Source organism: Papaver somniferum, chromosome 9 (assembly GCF_003573695.1).
Source record: "Papaver somniferum cultivar HN1 chromosome 9, ASM357369v1, whole genome shotgun sequence".
In the NCBI taxonomy this organism is placed as follows: domain Eukaryota; kingdom Viridiplantae; phylum Streptophyta; class Magnoliopsida; order Ranunculales; family Papaveraceae; genus Papaver; species Papaver somniferum.
Window position 1 is genome coordinate 2,252,042 of NC_039366.1, and position 16,351 is coordinate 2,268,392.

At 37.7% G+C, this 16,351-nt stretch overlaps 1 protein-coding gene across 5 annotated transcripts; it reads left to right on the plus strand.

The window, feature by feature from the left end:
* Positions 1-2,560: 2,560 nt before the first annotated feature.
* Positions 2,561-13,931, plus strand: LOC113311019. Of its 5 annotated transcripts, XM_026559860.1 has the most exons (15): positions 2,561-2,876; positions 2,943-3,003; positions 3,466-3,523; positions 3,789-3,883; positions 3,968-4,071; positions 4,212-4,340; positions 4,540-5,423; positions 5,472-6,207; positions 6,640-6,706; positions 6,827-9,909; positions 10,316-10,462; positions 10,925-11,050; positions 12,020-12,075; positions 12,834-12,923; positions 13,243-13,931. In XM_026559860.1, the coding sequence occupies exons 1-10, from the start codon at positions 2,791-2,793 to the stop codon at positions 9,644-9,646; spliced, it is 5,040 nt and encodes a 1,679-aa protein (XP_026415645.1). In that variant the 5' UTR covers positions 2,561-2,790; the 3' UTR covers positions 9,647-9,909; positions 10,316-10,462; positions 10,925-11,050; positions 12,020-12,075; positions 12,834-12,923; positions 13,243-13,931. The 5 variants fall into 5 exon arrangements, with proteins under 5 accessions (XP_026415645.1, XP_026415641.1, XP_026415643.1 ...); XM_026559856.1 differs by having other exon boundaries at positions 4,540-6,207; XM_026559858.1 differs by having other exon boundaries at positions 4,540-6,207; positions 13,247-13,931.
* The last annotated feature ends 2,420 nt before the right edge of the window (positions 13,932-16,351 follow it).

Consider the following 16,351-nt stretch of genomic DNA (forward strand, 5'->3'; position numbering starts at 1 on the left):
GGCAGTTCCCCAAGCATACTTTTTGGTCTCCTGGAAATTTTTCAACCATTGTAGATAGTGAGCATCAACTCGATTCCTCGAGTTATCAGGAAAGAATATGGTACCAAGGGAATGCAATAGGAATGCGGTGGCTGTACGACGAGCTCTTGTTTCATCTATCACCTCATGACGTTCTACTATAGCCTTTTGTGTTCCTCCAAACATATCTTTCAGATTCTTCAACAGTATCTTTTTGACAGGTATAGCTGGACCTTCTCTTGGTTCAGTTGGTTTATATCCACCAGCCCACTTAAAATGTTTCTCCGTCTCAGCTTTCTCCCACCCAAGTGTGTCTTTAACAAGGACATAAAGGTCTTCCCAACTCATATTGTTGTCAAAACCTTTAGAAACATATTTTCCTTCAACGTTTAAGTTCAAGATTTGCTTCACATCATCCGGCGTTATTGTCATCTCGCCGAATGGAAGATGAAAGGTATCGGTTTCTAACCAATATCGCTCTCTAAAGGCACATGCAGTAATAGAATCAAACTCATGCTGATAGTTGAGAATTCCATCACCTAGCCCTGTATCCACTACAAGATCACGAACCTCTTTACATTCTTCACCAAACGACCAATAACCAGCCTTTTTATGTTTCAGTTTCTTTATCGCAATTTCATGATCCTACAAAGAATGTATAAACAACAAATTTGTTAAGAGAAAGTTGTTAAGGCAGTAATAGAATCAAACTCATGTCTAAATTATACCAAATAAACAATATATCAAGTTGAACAAAATCATGCAAAATAAGAGAACGTTATAGATTATTACCCTGCTTTCGCAAACTTTAGCAGCCCATGAATGTGGATAACCGAATAAGACCGCAGATTTATCGGGCGCCTTACCCCAAAGTGCACCATTCTTCTTCTTAGGCAACAAATTACTGCCTTTAGGAATATGCTTGCCTTTTGGTGAAGGTTTCTTCCTCGGCTTCTTTTCCTTCACTTGAGGTTTAGGTGTAGCTTCAGGTGAAGCAACAACAACTTGTTTCCCTTTTCCTTGAACAACAACTTCTTCTTTTTTCTTGTCGATTTGGTGTATCTCTAATCACGAGTGTACCTCCCGATATCACCGGTAGTTGAAATTGTTCCCCTTCAATTTCTAGATCTTGGAAAACATTATCTTCCTCTTGAGATGCTTCAGGACATCTTTAGCTACTTCCTTGAGTCATATCCTTCTTCTTCTTAGCATCCTTGTGGAGACCTCTATGTTCTACCCCACAATGAATTTCATGGTGAGGTGTAGGAGTATCTTTTGGCGTTAAATCATTTCCTCTCTTCTTTTTATCCTTTACTCTATCAGGATTCCTGCAAATTACAAGAAATAGATCTTACAGAATTAGTTTGAAAAAATTTTAGAGGATTCAGGATTAGTTACGTCTGGGAAAAATACTTCAAAAACCTAGACGTACAAAATTACGTCCAGATAAAAACTTCACGAAACTGGACGTATCAAACTACGTCTGGGAAAACAAGTAAAAAACCTTGACGTACAGGATTACGTCTGGAAAATAGCTTCAGAAAACCTAGACGTATTCCAATCTGAGCTTTCCTCTAAAAAAGATACAGGAACAATTACGTCTAGTTAGCCTATAAGATAAACCTAGACGTAGAAAATTACGTCTGGGAAAACAAGTCACGAACCTAGACGTACTAGATTACGTCTGGAAAATAACTTCAAAAAACCTAGACGTATTCCAATATGAGCTTTCCTCTCAAAAGATACATGCACAATTACGTCTAGGTTAACCTATAAGATAAACATAGACGTAAATTCAATTCTACGGTTGAAACTAAGGGAACCCAGACGTAAACCAACATGCAAGCTATTTCTACGGTTTGAATTAATCAAAACCTGGACGTAAGTTATTCAAAAACTGAAATTACGGTTGGCGAACCTAGACGTAGCACTAGCAGTTTAGAAACTGTAACTAAATAAAACCCTAATTTTACTCCTATTTCATTCAATCTTCCTATTTTAAGCATAAAAACGAGTAAACAAAGATGGGTTTGTTCGATTATTACCTAACATACACCATGGGTTATTGTTGAGGAGTTAAAAATTGTAATTATTGAGATGCTTGAACCGGTTGTTGAAGATGAAGATTTGGGTCTGGTGGTTGATTGAGAGGCTGATTCCCATCACTGGAATCAGTTTGCTTCGTCCTCATCTTTAGTAGAGATTTAAATCCGACGATGTTGAGTTTTCGAATCGCCGATTAATCGAAAACGATGAAGTGAATTGAAGTTGAATTGAAATTGACTGTGGAGGAGAGGAAGAGAAGAAAGATGAAAGAAGGAAGAGGAGTAGTTTTTTTCTAGGATTAGATTAGAAAAGATTAGTTTTTTATATTTTTATTTTAGCTAAAGGGTATTCTAGACATTTTATACGTAAGTGAAGGATATCCCATAACCACTTTTTTGGACACTAAGAATCCAAGTGAAGCCCCTGACACCCAGTAATAGCTTTCTTAAAATTACAATTAGGTTTTTTACCAACGGACACAATTATCAAATTTCTCTCTCTCTCTCACACAGTCTCTCTGCTTTCAACGGGAAAGAGTGGCTCCCCGTCGGATCTCTCTCCCTCCCTCAACCCCGATTCAATTCCCGCCATCAACTGAACCAAACTATTATCACTCTCCCTTCTTCGATTTTTCTGCTCTTCCAGTTTCACTTTGAACCTTCAATTTTGAAAAAAATTGAGCGGGTTTTCATTTCCATTTTAGGGTTTTGAAAAGGGATTTTATGTATGGCTGCAGCTAAAATTGATGTACCTTATCGTTCTAAGAATAAAGAATCAATTATTTCCGAAGAGGAGGAGGAGGAGGCTAAACGGTAATAGTTTAATCATTTTCTTTGATATTATGGTTTGATCATACGGGGCTGATTTTTTTTTTGTAGTATATCGAAGACAATCAGGGGTCCGATAAGGCATCGAGAGGGCGGTTGGACTGCTGAAGAGGTAAGTAGCCTCTTTTATGGTTTTGAATAGCTCATATCTGTGAACAATTGAGTCATTTGTGATGTGTTGGGGCTCTGTGGGTAGATATGAAAATTGAGTTTTATTCGTCATGGTCTCTGGAAGTGATTGAAGTTGTCGATGTATTTGTGCAGATTAGTGTTTGTTGGGGCTCTGTGGTAGCTATGAATCGAGTTGTAACTTGTATTCATCATGGTCTCCGGACGTTTTTGAATTTGTTGATGTATTTGTGAACAATTGAATCAATTTTAGTGTGTGTTTGTGGGGTTTTGTGGTGATTTTGTATGTATCATGGTTTAGTGGATGTGCTTGAACTTGTTATTGTATTTGTTTTGTGCACAATTTAGTCGTTTGTTTGGTATGTTTGCGATTGTAGTTAAAATGCAGTTTAGGGGTTCTTAATTACACGATCTCTGGCGCTAGATTTTGAGTTTGTTATTGCAGGATGATTATTTGAGAAAATGGGTTGAAGTTTACAAGGGAAAACATTGGAAGAAAATAGGTCAGTTTGTTTTTCTCTATTTACTCTGGTTCTCCTACAGCTATATTAGTTGGCAAAGACCCAGATATAATGCCTAGTACCGGTTTTGGGTGAGAGTTATATACACTCTGAGTTCATTATAATGCTATTGTGCCCTTAACACTGATTTCCAGTTATAATCGTCTGTGCGGAATAGCTAAAGATGGTGGTGTTTATAGGTCATATTTTTTTTTTCCAATTTAAAGAAAGAGCTAACTAAGCAAGTTATTTTAATTTACGTGTGCAGCCTCAGGCTTACATAATCGAACGGATGTTCAATGTCTGCATCGATGGCAAAAGGTTCTTAATCCCGACGTAAATAAGGGTCCATGGTCCCAGGAGGTGTGGTGCCCAGTCCTTTTCTTATTTTATCAGTTCTCATATAATACGCTAAACATAATTCTTGCTTTCTCTTATTTTTTCCAGGAAGATAGGAAACTCATTGAGCTGGTATCCAAGTCTGGACCCATTAAATGGTCTGTGGTAGCAAAATCCATTCCAGGTCGCATAGGAAAGCAATGCCGAGAAAGGTAACCTAAACGAGTAGTAATAAATTTCCACTAGGTTGTGTTCATAAGTGATCATTTATTGCCCCCTATCAGATAATGTTTGTGTATGTGTTTTGCCAATGCCATGGCCCATGGAAACTAATTTATTTCCCGTTTTACAGATGGTACAACCATTTAGATCCAAATATTAAAAAAGATGCTTGGACCAAAGATGAAGAACTTGCAATTCTGAGGGCCCATCGGGTTTATGGAAATCAATGGGCAGAAATAGCAAAGTTCTTACCTGGCAGGTACTAGTTCTTTCTTTCGAATCTTCGGGGAATGTGGTTTGTATATAATTGTCTGTAAAACAATAATTCAACTGTCAAAAGTGTGAAGCATATGATGGTTATCCAATAAGTTTCCTTTAGTTGAGCCATTCAATAAGATAGCATCAATTGTTCATTTGGCCTATTTATTTCTCTTACACATGTGTTCCTGTGTATCCAGAACTGATAACGCAATAAAGAATCTGTGGAATTGCTCTCTGAAGAAGAAGTTAGATCTCTACCCATCTGACGACCAGTTGCCACCAGTTCTGAATGCAGATAATGCCAAAAATATACCCACATCATCAGAAAAACTTAGGTATCCATCTATCTACTGGGAAGATAATCTCTGGAATACCGCTTTGCAGAAAAACTTAGGTATCCATCTATCCACTGGGAAGTTGCCATCATTTGGTTCAGTTCTGAAGACAGGGGAAGATAATGTAAAAAATGCAACCAAATCATCTGTTGGAAACTCTGCTGTGTCTAGTAATAAAGGATTAAACGCCATTGCTGGAAGTTGCTTGGTAAATGAAAACTCAACAAAAAATCTCTGGATTACCCCTTTGCTGGAAAACTTAGATATCCATCAATCTACTGAGAGCTTGCAATCATCTGGTTCAGTTCTGAAGACAGGGGAAGCTAATCCAAAAAGTGCAACCAAACCAACAGCTGTTGGAAACTCTACTATGAGTGATAAGAAAGGGTTTAGCGCCGGTACCCGAAGTTCCTTGGAAAATGAGAAATCTATAGTGAATATCAGGAATAGCTCTTTGAAGACTTTGTTAGATTTCCATCGATCTACTGGACAATTGCCAGCAGTTGGTTCAGTTCTGAATACGAGGGGAGATGATGAGAAAAAGGTAACCACATCATCAGTTGCTGGAAACTCTGCTGTGTGTAATGATAAATTTTTTAACACCAGTACCCGAAGTTGCTTAGAATTTACTGGACAACTACCACCAGTTGGTACAGTTCTGAATACCGAGGATTACGCCCTACAGATATCCATATCACAAGCTGCAGGGAAGATCAGTGGGTGTAGTAATGAAGGGTTTACTGATGGTACCCAGCGTTCCTTGGGAAATGAAGAGTTCTATAAAGTTGATGAGGGTTGTATGGATCCGGTAGAGCCTTCGATCCCAGAATCCTTAGATGCGGGGGACCCAACAGGTGTACTAGTAACTAAATCGAGTAGCTCTGTTGATCTTGGGTGCAGACAACTAGCATCAGATCATGAGTTTAGCAGAACAAATTCAAAGGCAAACTTGGTCAACGATAGCAGCATTGGCGATACTGAGAGAAGCATTGCTGGAACACTGTTGTCATTTTCTGTTCCAGTCACTGGTTCCTTAAATCAAGAAACATCGGACTTAACATCAGAAATTGGAAAAACATGTGTACTAGCAGCTGACTTGAGTAACTTTGATGTTCTTGGATGCAGACAACTGGCATCAAAACATGTGTTTAGCAGATCCAATTCAAAGGCAAACTTGGTTAAGTATAGAAGCATTGGTGATATAGAGAGAAGCATTGCTGGAACACTACTGTCAATTTCTGTTCCAGTCGCTGGTTCCTTAAATCAAGAGACGTCAGGATTAACATCAGAGATTGGAAAATCAGGTGTGCTAGCAACTGACTCCAGTAATTCTGTTGGTCTCGGATGCAGACAACTTGCATCAAAACATGAGTTTAGCAGATCAAATTCGAAGGCAAACTTGGTTAAGTACAGAAGCATTGGTGATATAGAAAGGAGAATTGCTGGAACGCCATTGCCAATTTCTGTTCCAGTCACAAAGTTTAAAAACAGGAGAGCAACAGCTGTAAAAGAAAGTAAGCCGTCAAAGAAGTAAGTCTCACATATCTCATTTAACCTTGCATAATGATCATTCGGTTGGTTATTTAAGAATATCAATTTGGCGACAAGGAACTCATATGTGTAACTTTAGTTCATGGTATTGATTCTTCTTCAAAGTACTCCCTATAACTTTTTTTACCAAGACATATAGGATTCAATCACAAGTGTTCTGTATTCATCTAGTTGTCGTGAACCATCTTTTTACGAAATTTAAAAGATCAGTTTTGCTAAATCACTTTGCAGGCCGGAATTTCTTTTTTCTTTTCTTTCTTGATCGGCAAGCCTGCAGTCTTCTCTGCACCTTGCTTGTTACTAGTAAACGTGCATAGCCATTTTATGAAGCTTTTTCTAGTCACCATCTTACTCTGAGTAATCTGTATATACTGACAAGGTGTAACTTATATTAATACTCTTTGCTTAAAGGTCTGCACTATCAGATGCAATTCGGTCGCAGTGGGAGCTTCAAAGAAGCCTTCAAGACCAACGTGAGGTGCCACTCTCTCCTTCATAATTCATATGCATGCTACCATTATATGCTGTGTTTTCATTTGTTGACTTGAAGATGCATCTGTGATGAGATTTGTCATCTGTTATTCATTTATCTGAGCAGTTTCCAAGGGAGCCGCAGATACGAGCTGTAGAAACTGCACAGCAGCCACAAAAGCTGTTTGAGGAAAAGAAGAAAGTGGGAGAAGCATTCATGCTTGCCAACCAATCCTCTTGCTCAACAAATCCGGCAGTCAGTGCTGTTCCCTCATCTACCCGTTTGGGTCCGGATCTGTTGAATGTTGGAAGCAATGATGTGTCATTGAGAAATAATCTCCATGAGGGTGTGTTGGAGCTTGGAGTGACTGGTTCCTTAAATCAAGAAACGGTGGTTTTAACCTCAGATTTGTCACCTACCATTTGCTTACCTCCAGTTTGTAATGACAATTTGGTTGATCAGAGGGTAGAATCTTTGTTTAAGAATGTTGCTAAGAGCTTCTCAACCCTTCCTTCCATACTAAGAAAAAGAAAGAGAGAAGCTGGTGGTGCCAGGAATCAAGATGAACATATAAAGGAGGTACAAGGTGAAGAAAGTTTGCATTCATTTGAAATGCAAAAAGCTGATAACAGCAAGGAAAAGCCTGGATCGATGGTGAATTTGGAGAGTGACAATATTTCTTTCCGTGGAAATAACACTGTTAGGCAGTTTTATTCTAGGAAGGCTTGGAAAAACAAATCTGAGGTTTTCAAATCTTTAGAGAAACATCTGGATGGGGATGAGCATACAAATGAAGTGATGGATGAAGAAGGATTACATTCACCCGAAAGAAAGAAAACAGATTCTACAGAGGAAAAACCTGGATCAGTTGATGTGAATTTGAAGAGTGATAATTCTGTTTGTGGTGGTAATAGCACTGTTAGGCTGTTTTACACCAGGAATTCTCGTCCATACAGATTCAGGCAGAAACAGTCTGAGGTGTTTTATACTAGAAAGGTTCGTCCATATGGTTTAAAGAAAAACAAGTCCGACGTTTCCGTGTCTCTAGAGAAGCAACTGGATAGACATGTGCATACAAGTAAGCTACAAGATGAAAAAAGTTTACTTACAGTTGAAAGAAAAAAAACTGATAATGGCGAAAAAATGGCTGGATCAGCTGATGTGAATCTGAAGAGTGACAATTCTGTTTCTCGTGGTAATAGCACTGTTAGGCTGTTTTACACCAGGAATGCTCGTCCATACAGATATAGGCAAAAACAGTCAGATATGTCTTATACTAAAAAGGCTCGTCCATGTGGTTTAAGCAAAAACAAATCTGATGTTTCCATGTCTCTGGAGAAGCAACTTCATAGGGATGAGCATACAGATGAGGGACAAGATGAAGAAAGTTTTCATAGGGTCGAAAGAAAAGAAACTGATAATGGTGAAGAAATGGCTGGATCTCCGGATGTGAGTTTAAAGAATGAAAGTGCAGCTTGTAGTGGTAACAGCACTGTTAGGCTGTTTTATACTAGGAAGGCTCGTCCATACGGTGTAAAGCAAAAACAGTCGGATATGTTTTACACTAGAAAGGCTCGTCCGTGTGGTTCAATGCAAATCAAGTCTGACGTTTCCGTGTCTCTAGAGAAGCAACTTGATAGAGATGAGCATAAGAATGAGGTACAAGATGAAGAAAGCTTACATACAGTCGAAAGAAAAAGAACTGATAATGGAGAAGAAATGGCTGGATCACTGGATGTGAATTTAAAGACTGAAAGTTCAGCTTGTCGTGGTAATAGCACTGTTAGGCTGTTTTATACCAAGATGGCTCGTCCATACGGTTTAAGGAAAAACAAGTCTGACGTTTTCCAGTCTTTAGAGAAGCAGCTGGATGGGGATGATCTTACCGATGAGGTGAAGGATGAAGAAAGATTGTATGCTCTAGAAAGAAAGAAATTACATATCAGGGAGGAAAATCCTGAAATATGCAGACTCAGGCAAAAACAGTCAGGGATGTTCTATACTAGGAAGGCGCGACTGTATGGTTCAATGCAAAAAAATTCTGATGTTTCTGTGTCTTTACAGAAGCAACTGGATAAGGATGAGCATAGAAATGAGGTACAAAATGAAGAAAGCTTACATTCAGTCGAAAGAAAAAAATCTGATGATAGCGAGGAAATGGCTGGATCACTGGATGTGAATTTAAACAGGGAAAATTCTTCTTGTCCTGGTAATAGCAGTGTTAGGCTGTTTCATACTAAGTCTTCTCCATATGGTTCAAGGCAAAATAAGTCTGACGTTCTCAAGTCTTTAGAGAATCAACTGGACGGGAATGAGTACACAAATGAAGTGGTGGATGAGGAAGGATTTGACTCACTCAGAAGAAAGAAAGTAGATACCAGGGATGAAACTGCTGGATCAGTTGATGTGAATCCGAAGAGCGACAAGTCTGCTTATCGTGGTAACAGCACTGTTAGGCTGTTTTACACTAGGAAAGCTCGTTTATACGGATGCAGTATTAAACATTCAGGGCAGTTGTATGCTAGGAAGGCTCGTCCATACAGATTTATGCAAGAAGAGTCTGACATTTCAAGATCTGTGGAGATGCAACTGGATAGGGTTGAGCATTCAAGTGAGGGACAAGATAGGGACACAACCAGATGCAGGCTTAAAAGGTCAGGGATGTTTTATACAAGGAAGGCTCGTCCAAACAGCTTGAGGCAAACTAAGTATGACATTTTGAAGTTAATTGAGAAGCAACTGAATAGGGATGAGCATGCAAATGAGCTAAGAGATGAAAAAAAGTTGCCTTCATTTGAAAGAAGGGTAACTGATACTAGTGAGGAACCTGGACCTGGGGATGTTAATTTGATTACTGATAACTCTGCTTATCATGCTCATAGCTCTGTTAGGTTGTTTTATACTAGGAAGTCTCGCACATGCAGCTCAAGTCGAAAAACGATCTGACATTTTCAAGTTTATGAAGAAGCAACTGGATAAAAGCCTGGATCAGCAGGTGTGATTGACAATTCTGGTTGTCATAGTAATAGCACTGTAAGGCTGTTTTTTTCTAGAAGGCTCGTCCACATGGATTAAGGCGAAAACATTTGAAATTCACATTCTATGGTGTAATTCATTGATGATGGCCGTTCCAAATCAAGAAAGTGAGCCTTATCTTAACGAGGGGTTTTCCATAGCAATGATGATGGCTTTGACCTAGTTCAAAAACTGTAAGTAGTTTCTGGTTTTAAATATAGCTTTAATGATATAGCAGCAGGACTGAAGTCTTTTGTTCAGCACTACTGCATTTACTCTTTCATCTTATCTTAGTTGTTTTCTTCTCCTCCTTTCTTCTGAATTAGCTGTAGCCATTTAAAGGCAATGCTAAATATGGAGGGTGAAGATTCTTAGTAAAAAAACTGAAACATTCATGCAGAATACTCCTGTAATTTTGAAAAGTAACGTGCAGCGACGAACAAATCAACTTGACATGAATTATCAATAGTGCGCCTAACACATATTAACTGTTTTTCGTTTCATACATCATCATGTTAATGTGACCTTTATTATGGTGTTTTCCTTCTTATATGATGATGATGCCAATTAACTTCTTCATAACTATCGGTTCTTATGAAGTTTTCAGGTAAAAATACTTTCTCGCTTTCTCATCTTAGTTGCAGGATGATGGTAGAATCATCAAGTTGGTGTTGAAGTATGGACCCAAAAATGGACTGTTATAGCTAAACCCTTGCCATCGCTTAAGAAAGCAATATAACAAGAAAGGTAATATTGATGAGTGTTACTTATGTTCTAACTAGGTTGTATCTGTAAGTGGCCATTCTTTGGCTCGTGTGTTGTCATAATGTGTCTGGATGTGCCTTTTGCTATAGAAATTAATTTATGTGAAGTTTGCATATGGAACGACCATTTATACTATGAGATTAAATGAGTGCTGGGGCTGTGGAGGAAGAAATTGCGGTAGAGAATGCTCAATATGTTATGGAATACACGGGTAGAAGTAGTGAAGTTTCTCTAAACAAGTTAGCTTTTATCCGAGTGAAGTTTCTCAAGAGTGAGTAGGTTTTACTTTTGATATTTGCAGACGTGCTGAATGAAGGATAACCCACAAATGAATGGATAATGTCAACAAGTTAGCCTTTATTGAAGTCATGCAATAATAAAACATTGATGTCTTTTTCCCTGTTTTATATAAGGTTTGTTAAGCATGTGCTCTTATGTATCCAGGACTGAAAACTCAATAAAGAAGTTCTGGAGTAGCTTTTTGAAAAAAAAGTCAGATTTCCACCTATCTGCCCGACTGTTACCACCGGTTGTAGACGGGGAAAGATTGTGCCAATATAACCAGTGGTTGTAAGTGAAGACTTCTCTATGGTTGATATTGCAAATGATGGTGTTACATATAATCCCTTGTTTACAATTAGAATAAATGCCACTGAAATTTTTAGTACTGTTTTTATCATTGTTTACTATTTTTTCCTGGAAATCAATTGATTTTGAAATGTTACATATGGACACATCTGTCGATTTTGTTTTCATATGTTTTCGCTTGCTGCTTTCAACAGTCGATAGTCATTTGATAGAGATGCTTTTCATCTCTAAATAATTGGTCACATATCTTAGTTTTTAATCCTTTTCATTCTCAGCATTCAAATTTGGCCTCCAAATCTTATTTAAATAATTTTGGGACTTGTAGTTTTGGATTGAGTTTTAGTTTTAGGGGCAATTTTACGGATTTTATAGTTTCCTATCACGGAGCTGATCTATTGGGGTTCTTTAAGGTTTCACTATTTTTGATTTGAAGCTGAAGAAACATATAGAGATTAGTATAATTAGGACGGCAGAAGGAGTATAAGAATTTCGTCTCATCTAATATGAAGTGGTGTATTTGTTTCTTCACGCAAAAATAATTAATATGAAGTCGTGATTAGTATTCTGGTATCATGAGCTATTTTTGCAATCCGTTTGAGTAAGTTTTTGCTATGGTACTTCGCTCTTGCAAAGGGTGGTTTGAATCCTGAAGAGATGAGCAAGTTTTCAAATAAGCTCTTTGCTATGCCTTCTAATCAATCCAGTGGCCAAATTAGAATTTTCTAGCGTGCAATTTGTGCTTACTGCTTATTGTATGCGTAGTTTGTTCCTAGTGGGACTCCATAAAATGTGCTGATTATGTACTTTCATTGTTATGCAAGCATGCCGTATTGGAACTGTGTTCCCCAACCACCACCACCCCACTGGTTTAAGATATCTGTCTTTGTAGTCATATTGCACCCTTGGCATCATGATAAAAATTCTCGTGCTAACTTTTAGAGTTTTTTACAGGATGAGAATTGAGAAACGCTGCTGAAGACTTCAGTTGAAGAAACTGGAAGAAAGAGGTTGGTCTATTATCCGTCTTTGTTGTTTCATCTTTCCTAGTATGCCTCATCCTTTCAGTTGTCACGACATGGAAAAATATACCAACATGTTTCCCTTTTCGGGTCAGAGTTGTCTATAACGAAAAACTCGTGAATTTAATGCCATTTAAATCTCAATTCTGCTTTCCAGTTATGACCACATGAGGCTTTCTCTTTCTACTAGTTTGCTAAAGATAATGTTAGGAAATCATAATTTGGCCATTTAAGAAAGGCCTGATACAAACCTGGAAGACGATAGAATCATCGAGTTGATATTGACTTATGGACCCAAAAAGTGGTCTCTTATGGCAAAATTCTTGACAGGTCCTGTAGGAAAGGAACGAAGAGAAAGGCAATCTTGATGAGTAGGAAATATATTTCCACTACATTATATTTCTAAGTCTACAGTTTTCACTTTTGGATGATGGCCACCATCGAAATTAGAAGTACTTTAGACTACACAACCATTTAAAACCCAGAGATTTAAAACATCCTTGAACTTTGTACCCTGAAGAGCACCATGGAAAGTATCTGAGCTTTTTCCAAGTCTCTCAGGGTTTTCACCACGGCTATGGCGGTTGAAGAACTGCATTTCCTAACCAAAATTAAGGACCCATGATTTCGTATTTGTTTTTTTAGTAATTAAGTTTATCTTCTTGATGTGCATTTAATAAGAAAATTGCTATCGTAATGCTATAGCTGGCCCTTCATCAGGTTAATGAATTATATGATTTTTCCAGGGAATCTTCCATCTCTGCATGGAACTTAAAGGACACTTCATTTGGGCTATGTTGAGCTTAGGAATTAAGGGAACCATATCCGATCACTAGGTATGCCTTAAATTGTATATGTGCTCTGGTATATTGAATTTTGATAACAAAACTTCTCCTCTTGATAATTTTATTTATTGGTAATTCGTTCACATACAACATGATAAGTAACATTACTCATGGATGTTGAAGACTTCAATATAAACAATCATACATTTTTTTCTTTCTTTTGTAATTTCACTAGTAATATGTAAAGTAGGTCACAACAAAAGGATATCCTCTTTTTCTTTTGCATCAAAAAAAAATAAATATATGTAAAGTAGGTCACAACAAGAGTAATAACAGATCTCTTACAATTCATAATTTCATTTTGACATAGGTAGAGTACCAGAAAGCCTCACTAATTCATCAGCTTCTCCTTCTTTTACTGGAATTATCTGCACCTTCCATTAATTATCTCTTTTAGTTGGAGAACTTCTGTTATTGCTAGCTTTTGTTTCTCTTTTAACTCAAGAGCATGGGTTACAAAAACAAAGAGCAATGCAGAGGCTGTGAAGTTGAAGGGTTATTGTAATTTGAGTTAGTCTGGAGGTGCTCATTATCGGAAGCAGCTTGTATCTCCATGAGTCTTCCATTTTTCTTCATTTTCATTTCATCCCATACTGATTTCTTGGTAAGGAACAGATACTTCAACTGTTGCAACCATCTCATCAGAAGTATAGATTCTGGCCATACTTCCATACTCCTAGCTGACCCTTTCATCAGTTCAATGCATTACTTTATGTGCATCAAACTTGAGTACAATATTATTTTGGAGCCGACTTAAACATACTTCTCCAGCATTTCCTATCAATTCTTTATCCCTGGGTCGTGTTTGCGGGGGATGTTTGTGATGTTTTTCAAGAAATAGGTTCCTAAAGTAGACCATTTCTAAGCAGCTGGTATGTCTTATGAGGCAATTTTTCTTTGACGTCCATTCATAAAATTGTAAAATTACCAATTATTTTGATTAATTGCACTCACTTGGAGGAGTAAAATGAAAAAAAGAAACTCAAGTTGTGAAGGGTATTTTTCATTATCTGCAGAAATCAACCAATTCCATAAACACAAATGAAAAAGAAACTCGGAACACACTTTTCTCACAATGTTTTGCAAACTTCAAATTTATCAATTTTGTTAATACTGTGCTCTTACAAATTCTTTTCCAACATATGCTAATTCTTTGAATTCCTTATTCTGCTTGTGAAGATATTGGTTGAATTGAATGATAAGCAAAATGTTATCCGGCTTCAGCATAAAATGAGAGAATTCAGATCCAGATCCACATCCATTAGATTCCTTTCAAAAGTAACCTGCCAGTTTTAGGACTAGCAGATCCAGTTTATCTCGAGAAAGCTAAATCAAAACTGAAGGATTCCTTGAAAGGAAAAATTAAGATACTGAGAGGAGAAATCATAATGCTTGTTGTTGTTGGTGGTGCTGCTGTTCCTGAACCTCAAACCACTTGCTTTTGCCATGATTGTGTTGCCGTTGATGATAGCCAAAAAAATGGTTGAATAAGGGAACTGTGATTGTTTGTTTGATTTAAGGGTTAGGGTTTGTTTCTCTCTTTCCTTTGCGCTTAGACACAGTTTGTTTGGACCCTTTAATAGGTAGGGATATTAGGGTTACATAGATCTGTTATAGATTATGGTTATCTTATTACCATTGATCTCAAATCTTTTACCATTTGATCTAGCGGCTGAATATAAGAACTTTACCACCCGTAATTGCATCTGTTTATACGGCTGTGATCAGCGTTTACATGTGGAGAACTGTAATGCGCTTTGAATAGGAAATCGAGTAACTGGTAGTCTTGAAATGCAACTGTCATGTCGATTCTATCAAGTTGAAAGGAACGCAGGTTAACAATCTGCATGTCTCATACTGCCTGGATCATGACTAATGGTAGTTCTGCAATCACTACTACCATTTGGTGACAACATTTTCTCCCTCATTGGTGGTGCTATATGTGCAACTAGTTTCGGCATCTATAACTTAAGAACACTGAAAATAAACTTCCTAGAGATCATTCCACGATTTAGGAGGCACATCAAGCTAAATTTTCCACACGACCCGGTGTCAACTCGGATGAGTTTATAGACAAGCAATACATTACATGAAGCAAATATTTTAAATAGTCGGTTCCATTTGTTTCTTCATATTCATTGCATCCCATACTGATTTCTTGGCATGGAACAGATACTTCAACTGTCGTTCGCCACAATCTTATGAAAAGTAAAGATTTCTGGCCATACCTCCCATATACTCCTAGCTGGCCCTTTCATCAGTTCAATGCATTACATGGTGATTCTGGATTGAAATCATCCATTATGCGCATCAAACTTGAGGACAAGATTATTTTGAGCCGACTTAAACATACTTCCTGCATTTCCTATCAATTCTGAGACCTCGGTCGTGTTTGTGGGGGATGTTTTTCACGAAGTCAGGTTCCTAAAGTCGACCGTTTCTAAGCAACTGGTACGTCTTATCAGGCATTTTTACTTTGATGTCCAAAGAAAAAGAACTCTTGATAATTATGGAAAACTGAGAAGAAACTCGACAACAACAGACAAATATCATCTACTGATTCTATTGCCTAGCAAACAATTTTAGACAGAATCAATTCAAGAAGTTGTGAAGGGTATTTTCATCATCTGAATACCCAAAGAAATCAGCCAAATCTATGTAATACTTCAAATTTATTAATTTTGTTTATAAGGTGCTCTTACAAATTCCTTTCCAACATATAAACTAATTCTTTGAATTCCTTCTTCTGCCTGCGAAAGCAAAATGTTGTCCGGCTACAACATAAAATGGGAGAATGTCAAATCCAGATCCAGATTTCCAGAAAATATTGTTAAGAAAGCATATCCCCACAGAGAATCTCATCCAAAGTAGCCTGCCAGGTTGAGGTCTAGCAGATCCAGTGTATCTCGAGAAATCTAGATGAAAAATCAAAGGATTTTCGGAAGATGTCTGAAGTGAAATCTGAAACTATCATATTGAGAGGAGAAATCATAATGCTTAGTCGTTGTTCATGAAATGCTGCTAGCTTCTGCAATAATTGTGTTGCCGTAGGTGTTGATAACCAGAGATGGATCGAATGAGGGAACTATGGGTTAGTGTTTGCTTTCTTTTTTGTCTCTTCACAGACAGAGGCGGCACAGTCTGTGTTATATGAATCTGTTTTTGGTTATGGACCTTAGGGTTAACTTATAACGGCTGATCTAGATTTTCACCATTTGATCGAACGGCTGAATATAAGTATTTGACCGCCCGTAATTGCTGTTTTTTTTTTCCGATCGACAGCCTATGGGTTCTTTGGAAATCTTAGGCCAGCGTAACACTATCCTAGAGACCCAAGGAATCCCATTCCCACCACAAGGGAGTCTATGAACACCTCTGGAGACCCTAGTTGTAACGTTTACATCGGCTATAGTTACAAA